The sequence below is a fragment of the Anser cygnoides genome, chromosome 3, assembly GCF_040182565.1.
Source record: "Anser cygnoides isolate HZ-2024a breed goose chromosome 3, Taihu_goose_T2T_genome, whole genome shotgun sequence".
In the NCBI taxonomy this organism is placed as follows: domain Eukaryota; kingdom Metazoa; phylum Chordata; class Aves; order Anseriformes; family Anatidae; genus Anser; species Anser cygnoides.
The window spans coordinates 38,281,797-38,308,767 of record NC_089875.1 but is presented as its reverse complement, the minus strand read 5'-3'; the positions used below and the strand labels follow the sequence as shown (position 1 = coordinate 38,308,767).

The window sequence follows — 26,971 nt, the reverse complement described above, 5'->3', positions numbered from 1 at the left end:
TGTTTAGGTCACCATTTCTTGTCTTGCCAGGCTTAGATAGAAGGCTAGAAGTAAACTCACCCTCTCTGCTCCCTCTTTGGCCCTCCAAGGCATGCAAAGCATCCCAGTGGGTGCAGAAAGGGTTAAAGATAGGTTCTTCACACACTCTCTTGATATATGCTGCAGCCTGCCGAGGAGGGTTGATTCTGTGGGAGATCAGATGTACCCTGTAAATATGTGCTGTACCTGCTTCTCAGTCTTTGCCTCTCTACCCATCTCCCAAGTGATTCAGAGTCATCTCCTCAGCATTTCAAAGCTTTTAATTGTATGAGCCGAAGCCACTGATACCAGCAATAAATCCCTGTTGTTTCATTGAGGCAGTGCCTCAGTGATTATACAATAGTCAGAATCAGTATTTTTATTAAATGCTAGCTCAATATTAAGAGTATTAGTTGCAGCAGAGCACTGCTGTTGTTTTTTAGAAGTCAGTTTATTTTTACAGCCAACATTTACTGAAAGCACCCATGGTGACAGAACAGTTGCATTTCTAAAAATAAAATAGGACAGTAGTGAGAAGTGATTACACCTACCTTGTTAGAACAGCACTGAAAATACACTACTGGAAATAAAATTGATTCCTAAATCACAATACATGGCTAACAGTATTTTAGTCAGATTTTAGGTATTTAGATACTTAATATTCAGTAGCTTTAGATACTACTGAAGCTACAAAACCAGGTAGAAGCTGTTCCAAATTGGGCCATTTTATTACTGCAAAAATGAACATTGTACTAAACCTTGAAAGAGAGAGCAATGAGTTTAAAAAAAAAAAAAAAAGGGAAGTGAGCACAGTTTCAGATGGTGGAGAAAGCCAACTCTTAATCCTTTTTGTGGGCTTTGCTCCAGTCGGGCTTGCCATGTGAGTAAGGGAAGCAGGATTTGGCACTGGGAAGCAATAATGCTGAGGAAGACATAGGCACAGAGAGATGCAGTATGCAACAGCTAAACTATGTTCTGTACTTCCCGAAACACTGGGATGTAGAAAGGGGGGTTCCTCTCTCCAGTCTTGTGATGCAGGAACATGGGGAATACTGGCTGCATTGTTTTGAGAGAGACTGAAATCTTGGGGAGTTCAGAGGAGGGGATTAAGAATAATTAATGAGTCATAATAAAAAGGACTAAATATGTATAGTTTGGCTAAATGGTGACTAATGGGGCCTGAGGGATAGACCAGCCCACAAATACTTGAGGGATGGGACTCCCTCAAAGAGGGAGGGAAGAAAAATTATTTAGCATAAAGGATGAGTTTTAGCTATAAGTAAGTGGAGGAAATTAAACAAAGAAAATCTTAATCTGAGTATTGGGAACAATTTCCTGAATGAGAGTTCTGCTATTGCCCCTTGGAATAATCAGCCCAAAGAAGCACGGGAGCCTGACTTCTCCCTGTATTAAACACTTGGCTGAAAATACACCACAAATACTCACTTGGAACAATCTTAGCCCTAGCGAGAGGGAAGAGAGGAGGTGGCATCACCATTGGTCTACCGCCCCTAGGTTCTCTGAAAGAATAAAACATTCCTGGACCTGTTTTTCTGCCAGGATTTTCATCTTCCTTCTAGATATCAGTTCAAATGTATTGATACAGTTGCCCTGGGCAGGAGCTTTTGCGACCCCACAGGCAATGCAGCAAAGGGCCTGGTGTCCTGCAGGGCAGTGAGCAGGCTGGGCCTGGCCCAAGCCATGCCCCTGTAGCAAGGGAGGGCACCAGCAGCCTCGGCCGTGCTGCCAGGAGCGGGGCCGTGTGTCAGCGCTGCGCCTAACCCCTGGGTCCGCTTTGAGCCTCCCACTACAAGAGTCGTGGAGAAGCTGGAGGGAGCTCAGCGGGGACCACCAAGAGCCTGGTTTGAGCAGGAGGATGGACCAGAGACAGCCCACCCAACCTGAACCAGCCTGTGGTCCTATGCAGTATTGGTTTGGTTTTGCTTGGAGCCAGCGATGCACATCAGACGATCTTCAGAAGTTTTTCTAAGAAAATTTTATTCCAGTTCATCCTACAGAAAACTATAAGATGATGTACAACCTTAGGAAGAAGGTGAAGGATGTTATCGGTGTTTTAAAAAACAGCACTAGCACTTTGCACACCTAGTAATAGGTTCAGAAGTAATATCTCTTTTTTTCCTGTTCACATTTTTACTTTGAACAGAACCTGTGATGTTGGGTTACACTGATACACTTTTTCTCCTGGGAAAGAAGGAAAATAGATAGAGAGAAATTGGAAACAGCATAAAATCCTTGAGATGGCTCTACTTGTCCAAGCCACAGTTGTGTCTGAGGAGCATGTGGCATCCCCACTGTCCTGGTGCTCCCTTAATGGCATACTCCGGATGCTGCTTTCGCTCACATCCCCTGTGTCGCTTGTGATGCCACTGTCAATGCCTGTCTTCTGTGTGGGTCGTGATGTGCTGGCTGTGCAGGCTGCATACGATGCGATACCTCTGGCAGCTTATGCAGATGTCGTCACTCTGGGCTCTTGCACACGTGTAGGGAGATGGTGCGGCTCTGCTCAGAGCGTCTCTTTGCTGGTAGGAGATCATGCTTCGCTTGCTCTGACATTCTGCCACTTGTGCAACTGTTTATACCCTGGCCAACTGAGGATAAATTGCTTTAACATCTGAATTTCATGCAGGTAGAAACAATTAATGAGTTTGCAAGGTAGTGTAAAATCGGGCCTCGGGTCCTCAGCCCTGCATGGTGTATTATCAACCCTGAGCAGACGGCACCAGTATTTGAATGAGGAGGAGACATGCAACAGTGATTCTGAAGTCTCAGTAGAGCTTTTGCAAACACACATAAACCGCACTTTGAAAACTGAAATTGAAAGGTATGTTATGGCAACAGCTGGGTGAAAATTAAGAGGCTGGGGGGAACACAAAGGGCCATGGTGGCACAGGAGAATAGGGACACAGGAACTCACCCCACTTCTGGCTATACCTTGATTTCATGCCACAGCTTACTACCTGCCTCCCCCTTCCTTCCCCATATGGTGTGGGTCGGTGGTGTGCACTGGATCAGTGCTAGGCTAGAAAGGCAGCTGGCTCTTCTGGGCTGTGCCTGCTCTCCTGGCTGAGCAGGCTGTGAGCAACAGGACTGCAGAGGCAGCTGTGGTTCAGCCTTCCTGTTATATGTGAGCCTCGGCTTCTGCACCAAATTGGACCTGCCCTTCTCATCAGCCTTTCCAACAGCCTAGGTTTGAATGTGTACAAGATAAACATGCGTGATGGCCACATATATTTATGCATACTTTTCTATGTAAATTATGCTTAGCTAGTTTCATGACAGAGTTAGAAACTACATTTTGTGCACATCTGTATATGAAAAGAGCATATATTTTAAAGGCATAATTCCTTCTGCTCTCTGCAAGGGAATTCTTGAGTGATGGGTTAAATGGAGTCCCAGCAAGTGTTTCTGCCTCAGATCTCTGCCTCCCCAGTCGCACACATGGTGCGTGCCTTGGTCTTTCACACCCATGCTTACATGTTGGGTAGCAGGGAAGAGAGAAGCACATGCAGTTTCTTTCAGAAGGCTGCAGGGAGAAGTTTGCAATGTGCTATTCAAAACCTGCTACATTAAAGAGAGACGTATTGCTAGAGCAGGTACAGGGTGAGATGGGACATTACCATGAAATTCGGTGGAGCCACATTCTCGGATCAAGTCTGTTTGGCAGTGGTAGCATGTGCCATGAGAGTTGCGACTCTTTCATTCCTTCTGGCCTTGTGCCATCCCAGTGGATTTGGGGATCTTTATGGTTGTCTTTCTTCACCTCCGTGTCGTTGTGCTTCCATGAGGGAAGCTGCAGCTCTAACCAGGACCATCTGAACAAAACGTTTTATTATTGAACATGAAGAAAAGTTTCTTGCATTTGATTATTTAGCCATAATGTGGTAATGATAATGATGGATTGGAAGGCAATGTAAGTAATGTGATTATAGTTATTTGGATGGTGAATCAGAGGAGTTTTATTACGTTCTTTGCTTCTTTTATAACTTTCAATATGCCCATTTTAAAGTGTAATCAAAACAGTATGCTTTCTTGGTTTATACATTAGTCACTATGAAAAGTTCCTAGCATTGAGGTATGCAGATGTTTTTTCATGAAGGAAAGGCTTAATGGTACATGTGAAAGACGTGCCTAAATGGGTCTGTCTTCCTCTTTTTGGATCAGCACAGCAAGAACTGAATGGATAAAACCCAGTAAAACATTACATTAGCCTTTAATAATATTCAGTGTTATTTTAATTTGCTTTATTTATTTATTTATTTATTTTATTAGCTGACCGAACTTTCATCCTTTCATCTTTTTTCTTCCATTTTAACAATCATTTGTGGATTAGAAGGTTTTTGGTTTCGCATCTGAAGAGGCAATTTTATACTAATTCAGGATAAAGAGTGGGACAAATTTCAAGCTCTCCATGAACCAGCTGCTGTGAAATCAAACATGGAGTGACCCTGCCTTAGATTTCCTGAAAATTTGCCCCAGATGGACTATGCACGATTATGTTAGCATCTAATCTTTTTTTTTTATTATTCCTGAGGTTGGCAAAGTTTCTCTTTGGCAGTGCATTTCTAGATACTGTAGTATTTCTGAGCTATACACCTGAGCAGCCTTGGGAGAAGCTGGCAGTGGTTTGTTGGGGTAAAGCTCCACACAATTGGGTAATATCAGCAGAATTCCTCCTCTAATTCTGGTCAGGTTAGTAACTAAAGCTGTATGAACAATTGGTTTTTGGTTTGGCAGCAGAAATAAAAACAACAAAATACTGTTTTGAGTTAAACACAACGTTCTTTTCAATCTGATACAGATGATTTTATTTTTCTTTTCATGTATGCTAAAGCTTAAAAACTTACGCGTATGTGGTTTTAAGACATTGACATGTTTCACTGGTCTTTTCAAAACTTCAGTACATCTCTTCCTTCTTCATGGTTTTGTGACCAAAGCGATTTGCCAAATTGTTTTGCCTGGCCAAACTGACCAAAAGGTTCAGACCTTCCAGCTTCTTTGGCAAATGCCAGAAAATGCCTTCTGCTCATGAGTTTCGGGTTTCAAGCTGCTGACTGAGCAGGAAAAATAAATCATTACAGTAAGTGCCGTAAGAGAAGCCCTAACCTAGAAGCCTAAGAAACTGAGGACCACATCCTACCTTACCCTGTGTTGCTTGTCTGTGCTAGTTGAGAGAAATAGTAGAGGGAATGTTAGCTCTCTCCACCGGCAACCCTGGGCAGCCCTGTAGCACTGGCAGGCTAAGCTGATGCTTCACTTGTTAGCTTTTGGGCAGGAAAGTCCTCCTTTGGCAAGGATCAGCCACACGTCCCTTGCCACTTGAAGGCCTTCCTTCCTGCCCTGAGGGATTCAGATCAGCGTGAGGGGTAGTGCTCGTGAGCACCACACGCTGACTGCTGTCCTTGCCTCCGGGCTTATCATCTGAAGGAAACACCTCTTGGTCCCCTCAGCTTTGGAATGATTTAGACGTTATGGAGGCTTAATCTCCTTGGCACTTTCTTTCTCTAATTCAGCCTTCAAGGATTTATGTAACCAATATTATTACATACTAATTAAAACTAATCTTCAAGTGGTCGCACATACTTATTTATACTTCCTTAGCTTGCGGCAATGTGACAGACGGTGTTCAAGCATCCAGAATAACCGTGCGTGCTTCCTGTTATATAAGATGACTCCTTAAAATAGAGACTGAGAGACTGTTTTATTGGTGCTTTTTCCCCCCAGGCAGCTTCAGAATAGCACAGCATTGTCCTCGTATAAGCCAGTGTGACTGCCCTTCTGCTTCTGCTGAAATCTTTTTTAAGCTTGGTGAAAAACATGAAAGTAGACATTGTTTTTTTAATTTGACTTTTCTTATGACATCAGATAGAGAGAGGGGAATGGCATAGTCATCATAAACGCCCTATGTTTATACTCCTGTAATTCCTGAATGTGTTTTCCTTGAAGTTCTCCTGATATTGGGTTTGTCTGCAGCACAGGCAACCAGTCTCTGTGTGCTTGTGAGCCATTTTACTCCCAGCCAGGTGCTCATGGGCTGTTGTAATTCAGTCATGCTTGATAAAGCAAGCGTGGCTATCTTGGTAAATAACGATAGTGTAATGATGTCTTGCCCTCCTGGTGCTCACTGGCTGGCTGCCAACCCAGACAACTTTTCTGAGAGCCTCGTAACAGCGCTGGTTGGCGTACTGACCAGCTCCCTTCGCGGCCTGGTTGTCTTCTCTTCCAGCCTTGGGGCTTTCTGTAGTCTGCTCCTTCAAGATACTGAGTATTTTCTGCTTCTGCTTCCTTCAGCAGCAATACAGGGCACACATCAATTTGTGGGATCTGGTCCACAGACAGGAATCCCCTTAATAACTCAAAAAATGCCTATTCTTGAAACTTGTCCAGCCCCTTAAGGTCCCATTAGTCTCAGCAAGTGCTGAGCACACACCACAGCGCACTTCACAGGAGGTACTTAGGTCCTCGTAAAACTGAACTTGCATGGCAAATTCATCATACATTTAGAAACAAGTGAATCTAAGATTGGCCTCAGTGAGCTTCAGAGCACAGTCCTCTCTCCCAAGATTCATTGAAACTGCCCCTAACTTCATCGATTTGCATTTAATGTGATCAGTGCGTCTCCATGCAGTGTTAGAGACGTGAAATATAACTGTGCAAAAAGGCCCCATGGATATGCTGTTTCTCCTGGTTTAAAGTTGCTGTCTAATTGTGTATCACATAGTCCATGTTTTTTCTTTCTGTATCTTCATTTTCAGAGGTAGCTACCTAGAACAGAAAATAAATCCAAAGGGGAATATCAATGTGCTCTAGCCTGGGGAACAGAATGGCAAATGAAAGTCTGACTGAGTGCAGTGAGTGGGCAGGAGTTGATAACAGAGCGAGGACTGTAACATCACTCCTGAATGGCTAGCAGTATGTGTTAGTGGTGAGCTGTGTGCATTTCATCCCCCTGCTGTGTTTCTAATACTTTTTGATTAAATGAATTGATGGAACAGTAACCAGACAAAGCAAAAAATGGATAACAAACTCTATGTAAAATAGCTACAAGAGCATCTAATAAAATGTCAGAAAAATGAAGCCAGTGACACTGATGACTGAAAAAAAGAGATCTGTGGGCTGGTAGCCTTGTCTGGCACAGTATTGTGCTGTCCCAGCTCTGGTGTGAAGCAGTGTAGTGAGTTTTGCCCAAGTAGCAGGGCCCATCCCCTGTCCTGTGCTCTGCAGCACTTCTGTTCTTTGGTTTCTGCCTGCGGGACCGGTGTGGATGGTGATACGTTCAGGGGAAAGTTAGCTGGTGGTATTGCATCTCTGTGTGTGTGTATTCAGGCATAGAAAATAAAGACATTTTAGTTGTGGAGTATATTTCTTTTTGCCAATCTTACATAATTGCAATGTTATCATTAGGTGGTACTTTACATTATATTCCCTTATTCCCCTTTCTGTATGAGAATAAACTGTGCCAGAACAAATACCTTCACGCTAAGAATGTTATTTGCTATCACTGTACTGCTGAAATTGCAATGGTATAACTTAAATTTATTTTTTAAAGTCTGTGGCTTGGTGAGAGGGTGCAGAGTATTTTTTTTGGTCTTGAGAAAGGAAGGTGCTATGATATGCTGGTATCTGCATACAGCCTTTTAGAAAGGGCTGGTTGCAATCTCAGTTTGCTGGGTATGAGGACACGGAAGAATCAGGGTGGGAGGCTGAAGGGGGAGCCAGCCTGAAGCTCCTCTGAGTTCTGAAGTTTTGTTTTGAGCCCAGGAGGCCTAAACTGATAAAGCTAGGCAGCTTAGGTAAGTCCCAAATGGATCGATACCTCACAGTTGTAATGAAGTTTTCATTTTGATCTGAACCTTCAACAGGAGAATGTTTTACTCTGGAGGAGATGGAGAGTTTAATACAAGGAGGCGGCCCCAGACGTGCCAGATCACCGTCGGGTTCCTTCATTTTAACTACGCTACCCATTCAATAAGGTTGCAGTCCTCTCTTGTTTAAATCAGATAAAAGCATTTCAATTGAAAGCAGTCTCATGACATTGGAAACTGAATTCTGAGTTTTATCTCCTGGCTAGCCATTGTGTAAAGGGGTTTACAGTTATTTAAAATGACCAACAGACCGGGTGTATCAGCGGTGATCAGATTTTCAGAATGGAAAACAGGGGCAAACACAGGGTGAAGGAAAATTTTGACTGCTTGTGCCTTGCTGTAGATAACTGTAGTAAAGCAAAAGAAAGCAATCCTTCCTCTGTTATCCTCTGGTCTGGAAAGCAAATTATATTCACCTTTTTCTGGAGGCAGGATAACCAACAACACAGACTGTAAGGCATCGACATACACAATCAATTTGTTCAAAAAGATGGGATAATTTACTTTGCAGATGTTTAATTTGCCCATATGAAATGGGAAATGCCATATATCAGGATATCAGACAATTCTAATACCGCTTATGAGTTTTGGGGTCCTTGCCCAACATCAAACTGATCGTAGGTACTCTAGGCACTATATACTCTAGGCCTTCTTCCATAAAGCCCCTATTCTGAAAAAATGTCCTAAAAAGATGAACCAGAATTCTTGAGAGGAATCATAATGAAAGCAGAGAAAGCCGTATCCATAAGATGACACAACCAGCTTAGGAGATGGGCTATTCTGTAAGGTGATTGCATCCATTTGTCTCTTGTAAATAGGAAGAAAGAGAATGCTTCAGTTTTAAATGTCAACATTAGCACAAATTGTGCAAAATTGAATTTTTTTTTTTTTGGTAGTCTCTGTATAAAACCATTTAAGATATTTGAATCATAACCTCTTTGGTGGTGGGTTTCTCAAGAAAAGTTGCAACATCATCTACCCTGTGGTGGGATTCCTGGTTAGGAAATGAGCTTTTGTTCTGGCTGCACTGTATGAAACATTCACACCTAGCTCTCATTAGAGCAAATGGCAATGTTCCAGCCTGCAAATGACAAAATTAAATCTCAACAGCAAGGTCTGTATCAATAAAAGAAATCATAGCTTAGTTTTCTATTCATCTGAAGAGGGAAAAGAGTATTCTGGCTAATATTGCTGCTTGCATTTGTCATACCTGCCATGGTCCTATAGGACTCAGATACTGCAGTACCTGTAACGATCCAGAAGAACAGAGAAGACCCTTGACAATTTGTCTCATTCATGCCCCTCCAATCAGTTTCAGCTGTATTTTATAAATGCTTAACATGAGCTAGTGACACGGTATTCAGATGGAACAGAGGGGTGCATATGGGTATTAACTAATCAGCTGAGGTTAATTTCCAAGTTAAATCAAATGACAAATGTATTTCTCTATCTTCTTTCTATATGACAGGATGCATTGAGAGGAACTCTTTTGGCCTAAAATTTTGGACCATTGTAAATAACTTTTTTGTTCATTTTTAGAGGTATTTTTCCTAAAAATATTTTTGTTAAGAAGTAAAAATACATGTCAAATACTTGTTTGGCTTAGCAGTTTGCCCAACTGTGTGAAAAGTGCCCTCAGAACTGAAAATAAAATGGGCTTTCACTGAATTTGTATAGGTAATAAGCAAAAAGCTGTAGATTAAAGTCTTTGTATCTCTTACAAATTCTGCTTGTTGGTGCCTGTGCCACACCTCTCTACAACTCATTTCCTCTTGGGCATGGTTTACTTCTTTGTGTGATGCATTTAATTCCATGTTGTTTTTCACTTCACTTGACTGGAAATAGAAAAATAAGTACAAAAGGGTTTTTGTAAGTAGTAACAATAAATATCAACAGTAATAGTGTTTTCCAGTTTCATAATTTTTCTCAGTAATTCATTCTGCAGCATGATTTAAGTAGGTTAATATTAAGGTCACCTCCCAAAGGAGGTGGGGTCTGAGCTAGCAGAATGCTGAACATTCTTGCAAAAGGCTGGGCATGTATGACTTGCAGGATGAGGACATTCAGTGCCTTGCATAATTGCTTCCTAAATCTTCAATGGTTAGAGGGAGAAGGTCTTATAACAAAGCACTGAAGGAGGTTTGGGTGAAATTTTTGTCTAACTTTTTACCCAGCAAAAAATGTAGATTTCAGTCAAATTAAATTGCTCCATCAGCTTCTGCTGATTTAATTTCCTCCCAGAAATTAATCTAGAATCAAAACATCAAGACTTTTTAAAATGTGTTTTGGTTGCACACTTGCAGAAAGTAGTAGTAGTTATTTTTTTCCCATTTGGAATTGTAGCTTGAAGTTTGCTTCAATTATATTTAAATCAAATTCTAAAACTGAAACCTTTCATTTTGGATTGAATAAATTGCTGAGATTGATGCTGATTTTGTAGAAAATTTTCAGAGAAAAGATATTTTCAAAGACAAAAAAGAAGTGTCATATTTTTATTATTCTGCTCTCGGAATTGCAGTAATATATATTTGGATCATGGAGGTTGGAAGGGACCTCAGGATGTTTCTTGTCGAGCCCCCTGCTCAAAGCAGGCTCAGCTCTGAGGTCAGACAGGTTGCCCAAGACTTTTGGGTCCTGAAACCCCCCACAGGACAGAGACTTGTCAATCTTGCTTGTCTGTCCACAGGGTGTAAAAGCTTTTCCTTGTAACCCATCTGAACCTCTCATGTTTCAGCATATGCCCATTACCTGCTGTCCTCCTGTCGTGCACTGCTTTGAAGAGCCTGGATCTGTCATTTTTGTGCTCTTCTTGTAGGTAGAGGGGGGATGCTCTTAGGCACCCACCAAGTAACCATTTGCATGATTCTGCTGAAGAGACCTAAATTAAATTACTATTTGCCACAGCCCATGAATTTCTTCGTGTTTTGGCATATCTCTGTAAAGGTGGGATCATAATATTCCTGTTTTTGTCTGTTCTTTTTATAAGCTGTTGGAGCTGGACTGACTTTAGCAAGTGTGTAGGCCATTAAGAAGATGACCTCAGTCTGGGACCTTGACATTTTATGGATAGTGATGGTGACAGGCTCCAGTAGTTGAAGAGCTAATTTATTTCAGGAAGGTGTAGTTGGCTTATTTAATAAACCGGAGCTGCTTTTAAACATAATGTTAGGAATAAATCATGCATTTTAAAAGCCATGCTGTGCTTTAAGCTCTTATTGCCTTGAATCCTTGTGCCTTATTATTCCTGTGCTGTGTATGTCTTTCCAGTATGTTTCTCTGTGCTCAATAGAAGAAAAGTGAATTTGGAAGGACTGAGAGAAAGCTGAGGACAAATGCAGGCCTTGGCTACATTTTAGAGGTGGAAAAAAATATCACTATAATTGAAATATGGGTATGTGTTTAAATGTTCTTCTGTAGTGGTGCCTGTTTTAGGCCACCACTGGGGAAAGCAAAACAAAACAACACAAAACTGTCTCAGAGAATTATCCCTGTCTCACAGTAGTGACCTAGGTATCAGGCAAGGCTTTCAGGTACTCCCACAGGAGGTATTTTTGACTATGAGAGGAGATTGCCTGTCAGGGCTGGGTTTAAGTGCATTGAATTTCAGTGCATCTGTGTTGTCAGTGTTTTCCCATTTGTATGCTGATGTTAGTTTAAATGTATTGGCCTCTGAAATAGTGATGAGGCAAAGAAAACTATAAAGCTTACCCACCTTTTGGCCTTTTTATGCATCTCTTTAATTGTTCTGCCAACCAGAAAGTTAAACAATGACACAATGGGCTATGAATCTGTGTGCTGGCTGCTTTTCCTCCTGGTGTTATGAGAGGCTTTGGCTGGATGGGCCAGAGATAAAGCAAAATAGTTTTCCGCACAGTGTGTGGTCAGGCTTTAGCACTGAAGGTAATAAAATAACCTCAATCTTATAAGCCTCATAAAACTTACAATTAAAAGAATTGTTTTATGCGATTTTAAGGACTGTTATTAAACGGCCTCTCATTGCAAAGCTTCTGTTAGTCACGTTTTTGAGTTGTCGTCACTGTGACTACTTGATCGTGAGGAGAGTCAGCTACGGGCAGCCTGACCGTCAGTCCTGTCCCATGGCTGGAGGTTGGGTAGGTGAATTCAGGCACTGGGAAAATCTGCTTGCCAACCATCCTCGGTGGTACTTCCAGGAGAAGGCAATGTAACTGTACATCTGCGCCCCTAATATTTTCCAGCTAACACTTGAAGACTGACAGATCTGTGTGTGTTTCTTGTTTTACACAATAACAGTGCAAATATAAAACAGCGCACGTCTCCTTTCCTATTACTTGGTGGCAACGCTGGCGTCTTACAATCTAAATCGTAAGTGTATGCAGGCAGTACCTCTTAACACCCAAAGCCTGAGCTGGACAGAGCTCGTTTTGGGCCTTTCCTTGAAAGGTACTAGTGCCCTCGCCCTCAGCAATGCGCGATTGAAATTAAGGCTGCTCTGGTCTGTGGCTGTCAGGCTCATGCCTGTGCAGTTTTCCTTTGTGACTTGAAGATGCATTGCCAAGTAACCATAGCAGTAATTGGTAAGTGCTTACATTTGAATTCGTTTGAGTTATAGTACATGTAGCTGGTTTTCTTCCTGTATTAAACTGGTGCTAAACATCTGATTTTATTTTATCTAAGTGTAATGGTTCAGCTTGCTTCATGCATTAAGCATGCAGTGACACGTATCCAACTCATCCTCAGAGCTTTCCAAGAACAGGATAATGCTGTGAGTACCGTCATCTCTGTGACCACCGTTTCTTATAAAAGCATTTTTTTAGAGACAAAAATAAGTTAGATTAATTATAAAAGCAACCTCTACCCAGTCTTAAAAAAAAAAAAACAAAAAAAAAACAAAAAAAAAAAACAAAAAAAAACTTAAGTGACTTGTGATTTGTCTTCTGTATTTCAGTGCTGAAGATTTTCTTAGAGTGGGGTCCTTCTGCTGGTCACCAAAATCCCTCCTTGCCGTAAAAACGCAGGTTGCTTTTGTGTCTGAAGTTAATAACACAGCAGAAAAGGTCATTTTTATAGTTTGTGTGGTGACCTGGATCAGTAATGCCTGAAATTTAGAAATAATACTAAGAACAGAAGAGAAAGAAGAGGAGAAAAAGAAATGAAAAGGAAGGGAAGAAAGCAGAAATGGTTTTGTCTAGCTAAATGCATCAAGCTATTGAGTCAACATGTAGTTTTCTTGATGGGTACTATTTAAGGACAAGTCATCTCCACAATCATCTCCTGTAGAAATTTCAGATTTCATTTCATTTATTACTTTTTTTTTTTTTTTTTGGCCAATATTACACCTGTGTATGAGAGAGAGTTAATGATTTTGATGCTAAAATCAGAAGGAAGTCTTGTCACTGAATCTGGGCTTACCAGGTTAGGTGAAAAGCTCTTTGCTGCGGTACGGTATTACCTGGTGAAGGGAATCTTGTGGATCAAACAGCAATGGCATGAGAAGTGGTTTGTTTCATACCTCGCCATAGCCTTGTCTAAAACTGAGTTTCATCCAGATAACAGCAGTATAGAATACAATTCCTCCGTCCATCAATATGCATTTGTGTATGTCTTTGAGCTTCCCATTAAGCTATTGATCTTCAAGCATATTGATCTTCTTCATCTTGGAGCAACTTAAGAGCAGCTCTGATTTACACGAATTTGAACTTGATATAAGAGGCAGTCTGAGCAGTTAATTTCACTGAGATTACCTGTGTACAACAAGCCTCGGGTTTTATAAGGCATGTCCTGAATAAAGATCGAAGCCCTATTTTGACTGTGTGCTAGAATTAAATAATAATTTAAAAATAATGAATTTCTGGACATTTATAATACAGTTCCAGGGGAGAGCAGTCACTAAGGCATTGTGGCCAAAACATCTGAATTAACCACCCAAGAAGTAAAAGATTGCAGCCTGGGATAGCTTTATTGTTGCTATGAAATTGAAGGCATGCATACAAATAAAGAGAACAATAAGGGGCAAGCGTTTACTGGGCATTAGAGAGATGTTTATTATACCTTCTACAGCATAAGCAGAAAGCGCAAATTATCTCCAGATTTTAAAGACATTGTAAAATAATTAAACACAAATACTAAGGATCTTCCTGGAAGTACAAATGCAGAAAATGTTCCTCTGAGGATTCTTATTTCATTCTTTACATCTCTTACTCAGCTGCAATGCCACAGCCCTGCATTTGGCCACCCAGAGAATTAAAGTGGAGTGAAGTTGCCCTGATTCTCATTCCTAGCTCAGAAGTCCTGTTGGAGGGCAGGGAGTATGGGCTGGGAATGTGAGTGCAAGATTTATAGCCCTGTCTTTTTACTTTCAGTCTGGATTAGAAAAATTGTTCCTTGTAGAGATATAAGAAAAAGCCTTTGGAGATCATTCTTGCTCTGCTCATGGAGCAAGCTTCTCAGGTGGTATCTTCCATTTGCAGCAGATAATGAAGAAGCATCCTGGCCCCTTGCACCAGAACACTGTTCAGTCGTTGGTAGAACATCCTGTAAAGCTTCTCTCTTCTCTTTGCTTTAGAAGATGCAAAGAAACGCCTGGTACAAAGGAAGCTATGTGTCCCGGCCAGATTATGGCCCTCCAATTAGATGAGATTTTGCATGAAACCACATTTAGTACCACGCGTCTCAGATTTTAGGGTTGAGGAAGTGCTTGCCATATTAATTCATGCATATTAGCCATGTCAAGTGAGTGTGATTTAGAGTACCCTTTAGTGTGAGCCAGTTCAGGAGGTTAAAGCAGTAGCAACCAAGCCAAAATAAATTGAGGAAAGGAGCAGGGGAGGGGAAGGAATTACACAGACAGAACACTGGCATGTATGGGGCCTTCCTTTTTGATGGTAGTACCTAGGTCTTTAGCTGTATTGTCATCTCAGTGAGCCTTTATGACCTCTACAGATGACTGAGAGAAAGAGAATCCCTTTTAGGTAGGTTGGGTCCCTATCATTAGGAAATGTGTACATCTGATTTAGCGTCCAGTGTCCGTCTTGTGTCCATCTGGCTTAAAATACATATATATAGAAGAGGATATCATCAATAGGCCTTACGTGTTGGGGGTGAGGCTGAAGAATGTTAATTTTCACTTATAGGTGCGCAATCTGAGACCACAGGAATTGCCATATATGAGTGTTTCACACTGGGTAACCAACACTGTTAGTCACAAAGGTAGATGTGTGTTACCACTAGTGATATATCTGCACAAATATGCTTAGGGACTTTTTTCAGAAGACTGATTTCTGAACTAAACTTCTGTCTGTTTTCCAACCCAGCACTAAAATACAGCAGGCAAGGCAGTTTTGGACAGGTAAAGGTAGCGTTTTGATTACTAGAGAGGACCATTAATTTCCTTTGGGCTTATAAAACATCCCCATCTTTAGGTAAGACATCCTCTGCGCCTATGAAGTTCATACCTTGCTCCCCCAAATTTTATTTTTTTTTTAACAAAATGAAATATATGCTTCCAAATAAAGGAGAGAAATAGATTTTTAGTTTTAATGAAAATTGCAAATTAGAATTAGCTAGTACCTGACTATTTAGCCTCCCCAGCTTGACAGGCATTTATTGTGTGGAAAATACAACATGAAAGTGAGCTTATTTTCAATTTTTATTTTGTCACAGAAACTGATATACCAGCTCACTGGACCCTATGATCTGGAATTCTGTTTACAAAGGTGATAAGTACTAGATACAATATAGTATAATATAAAACTCCAGTAATGAATAATTATACAGAGATATGCCCCGAAGGAAATTTCACATCAGTGCTGAAGGGGTGTGTCAGGTACTGAAGCGTGAGAGTCAGTGCTGCTCATCAATGATGGTCTTTGCTGACACAAATATGAATTATATTTTAATTATCCACATAGGCGTTTACTCTCCTTCTGAATTTCATGAACCTGTTGGCCATGCTGACCTCTTGGCTTGAATGATAAATAGTTGAAAAAAAAAGATCTTTCATGAACCTAAATAGTTCCCCTTGAATTTTATTAGTAGCGCCTGTTTTCTTACTTAAAAGAGAGGAAGCAAATATGCCATGAGCTGCAACAGTCAATCCCCCCTGAAGTTCATAATCTTATACGTACTTGTGTCAAATGAGGTTCTGCACGACTCGGTTCAAGCTGAAGGCATGTGAGCATTTTGTATTGCAGGGAGGCTTTATTTTCAAACAAAGTGAAAAAAAAAGTGTTTGTTTTTCTTTTCTCTCCTGACTATTGCATAGCAAAAAGTGGATGTATGGATGTCGTCCTCAGTTTCTGAAGCTGCTTTTTGTAAGCAAAATTAATTTAGATCTCATGAATGTTCGAACTGTTCCTTCCACAGTTTCCTTGTAAATGTTGTACTGCAACTATTACCCAGTTGCCTCTCTAAACAAGCTATTTAAAGTTTTCCATAATGGCTTTTATTTTGATTGAAGTGTTTTATCAACTTCATTGTTCATTCATGTATTGCTTACAAGTAATATCAATAGCTTAGCAGAGATGTTTGGGTTACCCATAGCAGCATCTTTCTTCTGTATTAAAAATGGATTATTTAATCTATTTCTGTTCATTTATCTCTCTAGACAAGTTTCCAAAGAATACACTTTGCCACCAACTTCTCCAAGTTACCTCTCAGTTGGCTTACTTCCATTTCTTCAATAAATCCCACAGAAGGCCTTCAACTTTCAGAAAATTCGTATCAATCAGGAATTGGCTTCCACCGTACGGGAGTTTCCTGTGCAGTGAATGTGTCTGACGATCCCAACCTGCCCAGCGAGTTTTAAGGGAAAAAAATGTCCCCATTTCTGCATAGGCAGGAGGTACAAAGCCTTCTGACTGCCCAAAGATATCCTCTATTAAACTTGTATTTTACTAGACAAAAAGCAAAGAATGTCATTTCAAGAAGTAAACTCAGCCTCTTCTATGGACCAGCTGGATTTTTGAGGTACTTCCCCATTCCTGCCAACAATTCATCAGTTTTATTTGGAATAAACTTTAATCAGCTTTCTAACACCCCTCCTGCAATCTCAATTCTTGATCTTGTGATTATTTTCTCTGCCACAAATCTCTTAAGCTTTCAAAAAGTCTCCAGCTGCTTGTTTACATAGGGACTTCCAGGAAAAATAGTCCAAATTAACTGAAGGTGTGAATCCAAAGTGTGTTAGCTAAACAGCTTTAAATCGATCTTCCTTTTGAAGGTAATTCAGTTAAATCACATTCAAGACACCTCTGTGGTGAATGAGCGTGGCCACACAGTGGGCAAATACAGGTTAAGTTACCCACTTAAGAAGTTTAATTTGGATCCAGTTTCTTGTGTGCTTCTGTGGGCACTATCCCTGCCACAGCTGTACCCCACGGAGTGGTGACGTGGTCTGCGTCATGCTGGAGCCCACTGCGCACCCTGCACCGTCTGTAGCTGATATTACTTGGCTGAAACGGGATGTAACATAACCTGGAGCATCATCAACTTATTGTCAATACATAAAACCAGGCTCCCATCATTATCATTACCGCTACTGCAGTGGTACGCGTAGTCTAAAGTGGAAATCAGCCCTATTATACTAGCTATTAAGTGAAAACAAATTAGCTGGCTCCTGTACAAAGAGCAGAGTCAAAGAGCTGCGGGCTGGGCTGGGCTGGGCAGGCAGTGAGCTGCAGCAGTATTGGGTCTCCCAAGGTCCGTCCTGGTGCTTCGCCAGAGAGGTCTTGGTGGTCCAGAGAGTCTGTGTGGGAGGGCTAGGCCTCTGACTTGCCTGGAAAAATAAAATGTGATAATTTCTAGCCTATGCTAGATCACATGGCCAAACTCAGCTGCAGTTTGCATGATCGACTGTGTTCAGAGCAATGCTAGCCACCCAAGCTGAGTGATTTTACTCATGCAAATGTGCTCACGAGAAAGTCACGCTGTACAGGCTTGTGCCATTTTGCAGTCTACATCTGGTTGAAATATCCTTCCTTTCCCAGTTAAATGCTCTGGGAATTACCTGAGACTTATTGCCTTTTTGATCCCTTTCAAAATTCAGTAAAGTCTGATAGGGCTCGTAAATGATTTTCTAGCCCTCCATCCATTGATTTTCTCTCCTTGGGGAAAAACAGAAAACCCCATGAAGTTGTGAGATGTAGTTCATTGCTTTTTCATACATCTTACCAGTTGCAGGCCAAAAATATAAAGTAAAATGCAGGTTCTTCCATTTGAATGTAATCTCAAAGGTTATAACTGTCAAACTAGAATACAGTTCCAAGGCTTTGAAAAGGCCAGTTGCCTCCAACAGTGCTTTTTCTTTAAGAAAAATGCCAGCCACCAGCTTAATTTGTTCAAGAAGTGGTTTGTATTACGCTATCAGCTTCGTAAAAAGAGCAGCATAATGTCGTTAGTGACAAGAGAGAATGGCTCAGTCAACTTAGAAAATGCTTTTTAGGCAATACGTATTCCCCCAAGGTGAGTCAGTGAGACCAGATGTATGACCAGAGAGGGGGAGCCATTGCCTTTATTTAAGCCTGGACTACTGAGCTTGACCGTGTAAAGACCATAGTAAATTTTTCATTCCGTGCGTTCAACATTTGTATTTTCAGCTGTTGCACGTACTAAAAGATTTGGCTTAGAATAATGTTCTATGAAGCTAAGACACATGGGAAATCTCGATTCAGCATGGACAACTTTATAAAAGCATTAGTAATGGACAACGTGGAAGCTAAAATCAACAAACCCTATCCAGTCATTGACATGGTGCTAGGAAGAGGAAAAAAATGGTGCTTTTTGCTTTGGTTATGACCAACTAATTCTGATTACGTTTTCTGAGAAAAAGCAGACAATCTTAAAAGAGAGGGCCAGGTTCCGCACTGCAGTCTCAAAGCCAGAAGGAAGGGGCAGATCAAGGGCAAAGAGGTAGCGCAGAGACTTCCGAGTTGTAATTGTGTCAGGTCAATTAAAATCTCCTAGTGCTTCTCTTTTGTTAAAAACTAATTTATCGAGAACTGCTTTGCATTTGCCATAGGCTAAAAGAATACACTGGGGTGGCACACAGTGCACACGTGATCAGCTGACATATGGCAGCTTCATGCCCAGCAGTAATTTGTTCGTGTGTTTGAGACATCTGATACAAACACAAGGTACTTGCATACCGAAATTAGTGTGTGTGTATATATATATATATATATATAAAAATGCACTCAGTCTTTTTTCCCTAACTCTTTGGGATAAAATAATTTAATCACTTTTGGAAGTTTAGATTTGGGTAACATATACTAATACCAGTGTAGTAGAGCTAAAGTTTCTTAAAACCTAGAAGGGTTGACTGGTCTTGACTGTCACACTTCAGCAAGGTAAGGAGAGCTACTGTCAACATAGACTGCTTTTATACCTACCTCAAGCCACAGTTCTTTGCCAAAGCAAAGAGCAGGAATGTAGCTTCATGAATTGTTGAGCTTCATCCTTTGGGATCGTGCTTCAGTTGACCCGCGCTGTTTGAAGTGTCCATTTTACAAAAGGGAAACTCTAGGACAACATGATGAATATCGGCTTTATCACTGGGCAGAGCAGAATGCACGTGTGTTGGAACAAAACAGCTGCAACAAAGGCTGAGTGTTGAATTGCCTCTCAAAACATTTTGCAAAGCAAAATATTGAAATGTTTCTGTTCCAGAAAAGCTTAGCTTTTTAATGAAAGTCTACACAAACTTCAGCATTCTTAGCTAAGAATACTGCAGCTTAAAAACTGTCTTCGTTGTTTTCCCTGCTTAGTGGTTAATGCAGCTATAGATGGTATGATTATCTCATTGCAAGCAGCAATATTTTCATTGGTCATCACTTCTTAAGCTTTTAGACTGTCTTATGTTTTAAGAATTGATAGAAATTTAAAACAGCTAGTGCAAGGCTTCTTACACCTCAGCAAATTCACCTGAGCGTTTAATACTAATTGGCGTAACAGTGGCTGCTTACATCCAAACATTGCACAAGTATTCATTTTCTAATCAGAGGCTTATGAGTGACAAGTAATTCTGTGTTAACCATTTGGTGACTGAACTTATTTTTATAACAGAAATTGGCATATAGCTCATTGATTTAGTTGGAGGTTCTGGAGCTTTTTTTGCAGGCTGAATTGTTTCAACAGATGAGACAATGACAGAGACCTGATTCTGACCCTACTTAATGAGTAAAGTACCAGAATTGTAGAGCTGTTGCAATTGGTGAGGTCAAAATTGAGATCCTATATAAATGTTAACTGATAATTACCTTTATTTATTCTTGACTGCTTGTGTTGATGAGTTTGGGTTTTTTTTAGCTTACTCTTGTCATTTTTCCCACAGAGCTGCTCAGAAATTGAACCTGTCTTCTAAAAAGAAGAAGCACAGACCTTCTGCATCGTCTGCTCCTGAATCTCCGCTCTTCTCTACCAGCTTCAGCAGTATCCTTCAGACTTCCCCACCCCCTGCACCACCATGTTTGTTAAGGGCAGTCAGCAAAGTGAAAGACACCCCTGGTGTGGGCAAGGTAGGCCTTACAAGTATCACTAAAACACTTATTTTCTGTGGGAGGAGATTTTTTCCCTGTGCTAAGCATCAAGAGAATTGGAAAAGCACGTTGTTTCTTGTTTGGCTTTATTGCAGTTGGTCCCTGCACATGCACAAAGGCCTGACAACATAGACTACTTAGTGCATGCGAATTTGTAATAAGGTTGAAGTTGACTTGAGCACAGGCAGCCCTTACCATGCAGCAATAATACATTTCGAGCTCTCAGTTGGGCAAAATGCACCTGCACTGGGGCCATGGTGCTACCCAGGGGTGACAGTGTCCATTCTGCTAGGGTTTCTGGAGAAGGTTGGTCTCTGCGGCTGTGTTTAAACTGTGTAGCAGGTGCTTGCTGTGGCATATTCTGGGTTCCTGATCCCTTTGTTGTCCAGGCTGGTATTTTGGCTGGATGCACCGTAATTTGCTTCTCACTCATCTATCCTGGCTTTCTTCCAGTGCAGTCAGGACAAGGCTGGACATACCTGATCCGCATACCTGAACGAAGCATATGCTGATAATGATGAATTACTCCCTTTTCCTTCTGTCATGTTACTTCCTTCCATTCTCCACCATCACACCCCCTTAAAATGCTGTGTAGGTACATACTTATGATAGAAAATGGTGGAAGCAATGGAGAAGGTGGCTATATGGTTTGTTGTTGCTGTGTTATTTGTCTGAGTAGCCCTTTTTCCCTGTTAGAAATGGAGAGCCTGGCACATTACATCTGGGAATACACACACGCGGTTGCTGAAGACAGCAGTTTGCTTTAATCAAGGTAGTTTCTTATGCAAGCATCTGTGTGTGCGGCTTTTCCATATTCATTGGGTACGAAGCAGAGACAATGAGTTTGTTGCAAATCTTTTTGTTTAGAAGAGAAACTGTAATATATAATCTAGGAGTACTGAACATATGATGTGCTTTGGTATTTCTGTTGCTGGTTTTGGACATTCACTTTGGGAAATTGCACAGTTCCATATTTTTTTTCATAGAACAGCGGTATTACTTTTGTGGCTGGTTTATGCCCATTTGAAAAGGGCCTGTAGGATTCCCTCCACATAAGGCTCCCTTCCTTTCCTCTGGCTTGGTAAATGGGAAGAAATGTACAAATCTGTCATAATTTGATAAAAGGTAGTAGTGATGCCTACTCTGTCTTCAGTGGGAGGGGGAAGAAGCTTGAATGTGTTATAGTTCGTATAAGAACCTGCTATGGAAAATACTTACAATAGAAGCTCTCTTCTCAGGATTCCTGCATTTCTGTGCTTGAGACAGGTTATATCTGAGTACAAACAAAATTTCTGCTGAGAAATCATGAAGGACGTGGTTATAAAAACAGGGGACTAATCTCCCTTGTTGAACTATGTGGACACTTACCCTGACTGTTGGTTTCTGTCCTTCCCAAGCAAAGGGTCTACATGCTTGCACAGATGGAGCTCCGTGAAAACACGGTAAGCTTGACCCGCACCTTTCTTTCTCATCTGATCTTGGATTTCTAATGAACAGGTCTTGGGGACCAGTCTTGCAGTACACCCAAACAGAGATACAGTTTGCTTCTCCATCAACACCATGTACCAGAACAGGCTCCAGGCTGTATAAGTAAAACTGAAATTTTGCAGTCCAGCAAATGAAGAAGCTATTGGAGTATGTGAGAAATATCTAAGAGGCTCAAAAAAAAAAAAAGTTTTAATACATGCTTCTCCAAGGTAGCAAACCAAAGTGGATTAATTCATATAGTCAAAATAGAGAAAGTTCATTTTTTCCACGACATTCTCATTAGCAAAATTATGTCTAGCCTGCAGTTTCTGGAATTCAGTTCCATTTTTCACCTCTTTGATTTCTTCTAGGAATCACCCTATAGTTATGACCTAAAACTCATATGGTTTCATCAGAGTTTCCCATCAGTTTACCTCTATAGCATAATTTACATTTCAGTAGGTGAGAGATGGGTGTGAGGCATAGTAAGTGGGCAACCGCAGTGTAACAATGTAATTTATCTGTCAGACTGGGAAAACTTCAGATGAAGTACTGGAATTTTTAGCTTGTTTGCTTTTTATTTATTTATTTTTTATATATATGTTCAGTTTGGTGGGCATATGTTCCGGTACGAACATGCAAAAAACTATGTTAATTTTCCCAGCATTTCCTTTCACATAATGTTTCTGTAAGTTTATAAATCCATAAATTGTGGACCCATGGGGAGGAATTGGGTTCAGGGAAGCCAAACTTTATTTTTAGTCACTTAGTTTTTTTCTGTTTTATATTTAAATACCGTGTTATGAACAATCCCAGTGTGATAAAACTCTGGTTCGCTTTGGGCTTGAATGGGCTGGGAATTTTCTGGCAGGGCAGTTTGTTACTGGAAATCCTGGCTCACCAAAATGGAAGGCAGGCCCTTGCCAAGGTGTTTGGTTTCCAAGATGCCTGGGTATGGCATCGTACAGACAACCTGGGGCTAGCTTCCCAGCAGGCGGGCTCTTGGCTGTAGGGCTGGGAGCCCCAGCACAGAAGCTCTGTGTTACTGGCTTGGCATCAGCTCGAGAGCTTTCTGTTTCCCGGGGTAGATAAGTATCCAAGAAGCTGCAGGATCGGAAGTCAGGAACTTCAAAGCATAGACTTTGAGGTTAAATTTCATTTCGCAGTTTTCTAAAATGGACTGGGCACCAAACAGCAGACATTTTTTCACATCTGTTAGTAGAATTTTCAAAGATTCTACTTCTCATTACAAAATTGATGGGAATGATTCATTTCAAATTCCAAAATTTCTTAGGAATGGATCAACTGTCTTGTGCAGGCATATAATTTTTTGAATTAAACCGGGAGGATTTTGCTATCAACGAGATATTTAAAAGTTAATTAGCCAGCTCAGTTAGTATGGATATGGGTACAGCTGAATAGTCTAAACAAAGAGAAGTGAATTAGAGAGTTTATATCCAGGTTGTGTGCTTCACACCTTTTCCCACAAAAGCACTTGCAAAGCAAGCTGTACTAGCTTGGAAGTTGGAAGAAGTATTATTTGAATGCTAACATTCAGCTTTACTGGAGGAGGAGGATGAAATAACGGAAAGCAGTATTTTACTTCAATGTTAGACACACCGTTGACCACACAGAGAAACAGCAGTGTCAAGGTGAAGTAGTAAGGGATCAGATCCTTTGTTGGACTCATTTCCAATTATCTCTCCCTGAAGTAAAGTAAAAGGGTTGCGATTATATTGCAAATAAATTGGCAGTGGTGCTTGTATGGGTTGTGACATACACATGTGCTTTGGGTTTGCCTTTGCTAGCAGAGGGAGCTGATCCCCAGGGAAGTAGTCGGTTATTCCCACAGTTGTTTCTTGATAGCAGTTTTCTTTTGGGCTGAACAACACTCCAGTTCTGCAAACTGACATAGCTTGAGCATCACTTTTTGTTCTCTCTGTGCTGTCTTTGAGTCATTGTGTTCTGGGCTATTGTCCAGAGGAGAGTGGCAGATTGCTTTCGCTGGACTTAAACACAGACAAAGAGTGCCGCTATCCTGGATGACTGTACGTGCGGTTTCCCCAAGTCCCATCATTTTCCGGAACATACTCCTTAAGTCTGTTTGTTCTTTCTGACAATGGGCCAAGAAATAGAAAAAAAAAAAAAAAAAAAAAAAGGCTTTCCATGCAGAAATAACAAATTATTCCATGACTAAGATAAGATTTCCATGGATTTGCTCCCCAATCTGCTTCCCTCCTTCTCTCCACCCTCTGTGTTACGTCAAACAGGAAGGAAACTAAACGTGAAATGTTCTTTCTGTGAAAGATGATGTTTTGCTGAATCTCACATTTCCCATGAAAAACAGTTTAAATGAAAAATTTGCTGCCAGCCTTAATATATAGGTTGTTTTCAGGTGGCACAGGGTTTAGGATGAATGGATGTGATCTCTGGGCTTTCTTTCATTTATTATTTTTCTGTGTGTAGTCTTACAGAACTCTGCCAGTGAGAAGTATTTGTTATGTTTGAACAGAGATTAATTTACCTTTACTTACATATTATTTTTGTGTGTGTGTGTGAGTTGTTGTATGTTGGTACTGGTCAATATGAAAATAAAATAGCAATGTTTGTTAATAGAAATCATCCCGATGCAAAGGAGAAGCACGTCATCATTGAACTTTCTTTGGCAAGTCTTTTCAACCTACTAACGAAATGCACTTTAATTGTGTTTACTTTTTTTGTGTTTGTGTTTTACTTACACGATATTGTGTTTACTTTTTATTTTTCTGTAGCACCAGGATTTTCTTGCTTGAAAAGCCTAGTCCTATTTTGCTGGATAATATATAAATTCAGACAAAAACAAAAACACGTCATTTCTGTTCCAGAGCACTTACAATCTCAATGAAGGGAGAAAGATGAGACAGATGGGAAGCAGGAAGAAAGAATGAGGTCTTATCGCTCATCTTCACAGTAGTGTCCTCAGCCCATCCAGCAGTCCAATATTAGATAGCCCTTGTCAAGTTTTGGTAGGTGTTGCAGAAGATGAGATTATTAAAATCTTTGAAATGGGAGTAATAGGTTACACTGCAGATGCTTCTGAGGAACCCTTCCCAAGTGTGTAGGGCAGGGTAGGAGGCAGCACAGATGATTTTTTTTTTTACAGTCAGTAAGCAAGTGAGAGATGCAGGAGATGGTCTTTTGGCAGGGACTGAGCATGGAGCCTGGCTGGGAAGGGCCATGAGTGACAGCTGGCCTGCGGCTGTGGCCAAATGCCAGGAATGCTTGCAGAATGCTGGCAGGTGAGCTGATGGTGTGATAGACACTCCTGAGTCACGTTCCTTTCTTCTAAGTATCTGTGTCATGTACTGCAGAAGGTTCAATTAAAAATAGTGCCTGGCTTGTAAGAATTTAATCTTCCATTAAAGCACAATACTTGATTGAAATAAGCCTAAAGCTTACTATTCACTTTACATTAGTCTGCAGCTTACCTTTCCCTCACACTGATTTGCCTAAAACTCTATCTAGAAGCATCAGACAGATTTTGTCTGACCTCAGATTGCTTCTGCCAAAACAGCAGAAGATTTTCAGAGGCACTCAGCTGTGTCATTCCTCTCACTTGCTGCAAATGTCTCAGCGAGCTGGTACCAACTTCCCCGAATCCCACTGCGGGTTCCCACCATGAAGGCTAGCTGGTGATTATCTCGGTGAAGGTGAACACATTTGTGTGGGGAGAACTGTGATACTCCTTGCTCCTTTGAAGGCAGGAGGTCCACAAAGACAGGATACCACTGATGATTAATGGGCAGAGTCTTAGATCCTTGGCATAAAAAAGGCAGTGGTGTGTTGTTAAAATCAAAAGATGGTCTAATGTCATATCATCCCACTTTGAGTATTGATCACGTAACATACTACTACTGTTCTTTTGATCCAAGTGGCTAGTAAAGAAGCATTGCTTCGCAGAGTTTTTCCATATTGGGAAAGTGATATAAAGGGAACAGATCAAGTATTGTTAATGCAATTCAATTCCTTTACTAAGAAATACAAAATCTTGCATTATAATGAAGAGAAGCAACCAGAGGTAATTTTCCTTCTTACACCACCAGGACCTTTCAGAAAGCACTTCGTTATCCCATTCCTTCCCCAGTTTAAGGGCATTTCTTGGTTCTACTGTACCAATATTTGTTCAAGTTTTTTCTTGTCTGTGTTGTTCTTTCTGTCCGTGCTTCTCTATTGGAGCTGTTTCTTGTTTTTGTGTACCCCTGCCAAAAGTAACAGTGAACAAGCCCTACTGCCCAAGCAGTTCAGGTTTCTCAGTAGGTTCAGAACTATCTTTTGGGGTAACAGAACATGCCAATGCTTTCACCTTGCAAACTGCTAGTTTTTCAGCTATCCACTGCCTTAAAATAGTTTATTGGACTTTTCACTAATTAGGCAAAACTTACCACACTGGCCTTGACATGTTTTAATCCAGGCTATAACAGTGCAATACATGTGTTAATGGTGAGTTTGGCTATTTGCTGTAGCCCGTATGAATCATGGTTTGAATAGTCTTTGCCAAAAGATATTTTCAATAGCTGTGTCAACTCTTTGGATCAGTACAGCGGAAAGTAGAGAGACATTCTTAGATTTATGTGATTTGCAAAGTTGATTTAAAGGAAACGAAATTGATGCACATCTTGACTAAGCCCAGAAGATAAAGAAAACCTCCCTTTTTACTCAGCGAGTTTTCATTTTGACTGATTTGTGGATGTGAGGATTTTTTTGACAACATTATTGTGTACATTAAGTGGGTGTTTATGAAAACCTGTGTGAAGGTCAGCAAAAAAACCAGCACAGCTTGCAAGATATGTTCTGTAGTTCACTTCACTGCCATCCATCTTGAAGCTTTTTCAGAGAGAAGCAGAAGTGCTCTTCCCTTTGCGAAGGAGAGGTTCTCTCTCCTTTATCATTCAGGTGTATAGGGAGAAAAAGTAACTGTTAGGCGATAAACCCTTTATCACAGAAAGCAATTTCTGAGGTGGAAGCTGTTTTTGCCCAAAGTTACCATGGTTACTGAAATGGGGGAAAAAAGGATGATCCCTTGAGGCATTTAAAGGAGACATATGTGTTCAT

General features: G+C 40.8%; 1 protein-coding gene across 1 annotated transcript in view; it reads left to right on the top strand.

Annotated features, from left to right (window-relative positions):
• Positions 1 to 26,971, top strand: part of KIF26B (kinesin family member 26B) — a 297,138-nt gene that overhangs the window by 169,052 nt on the left and 101,115 nt on the right. Inside the window, exon 5 of the mRNA XM_066995522.1 lies at positions 20,209 to 20,392. Within this exon, the coding sequence (XP_066851623.1) occupies positions 20,209 to 20,392 (184 nt within the window). The remainder of the gene's footprint in view (positions 1 to 20,208; positions 20,393 to 26,971) is intronic.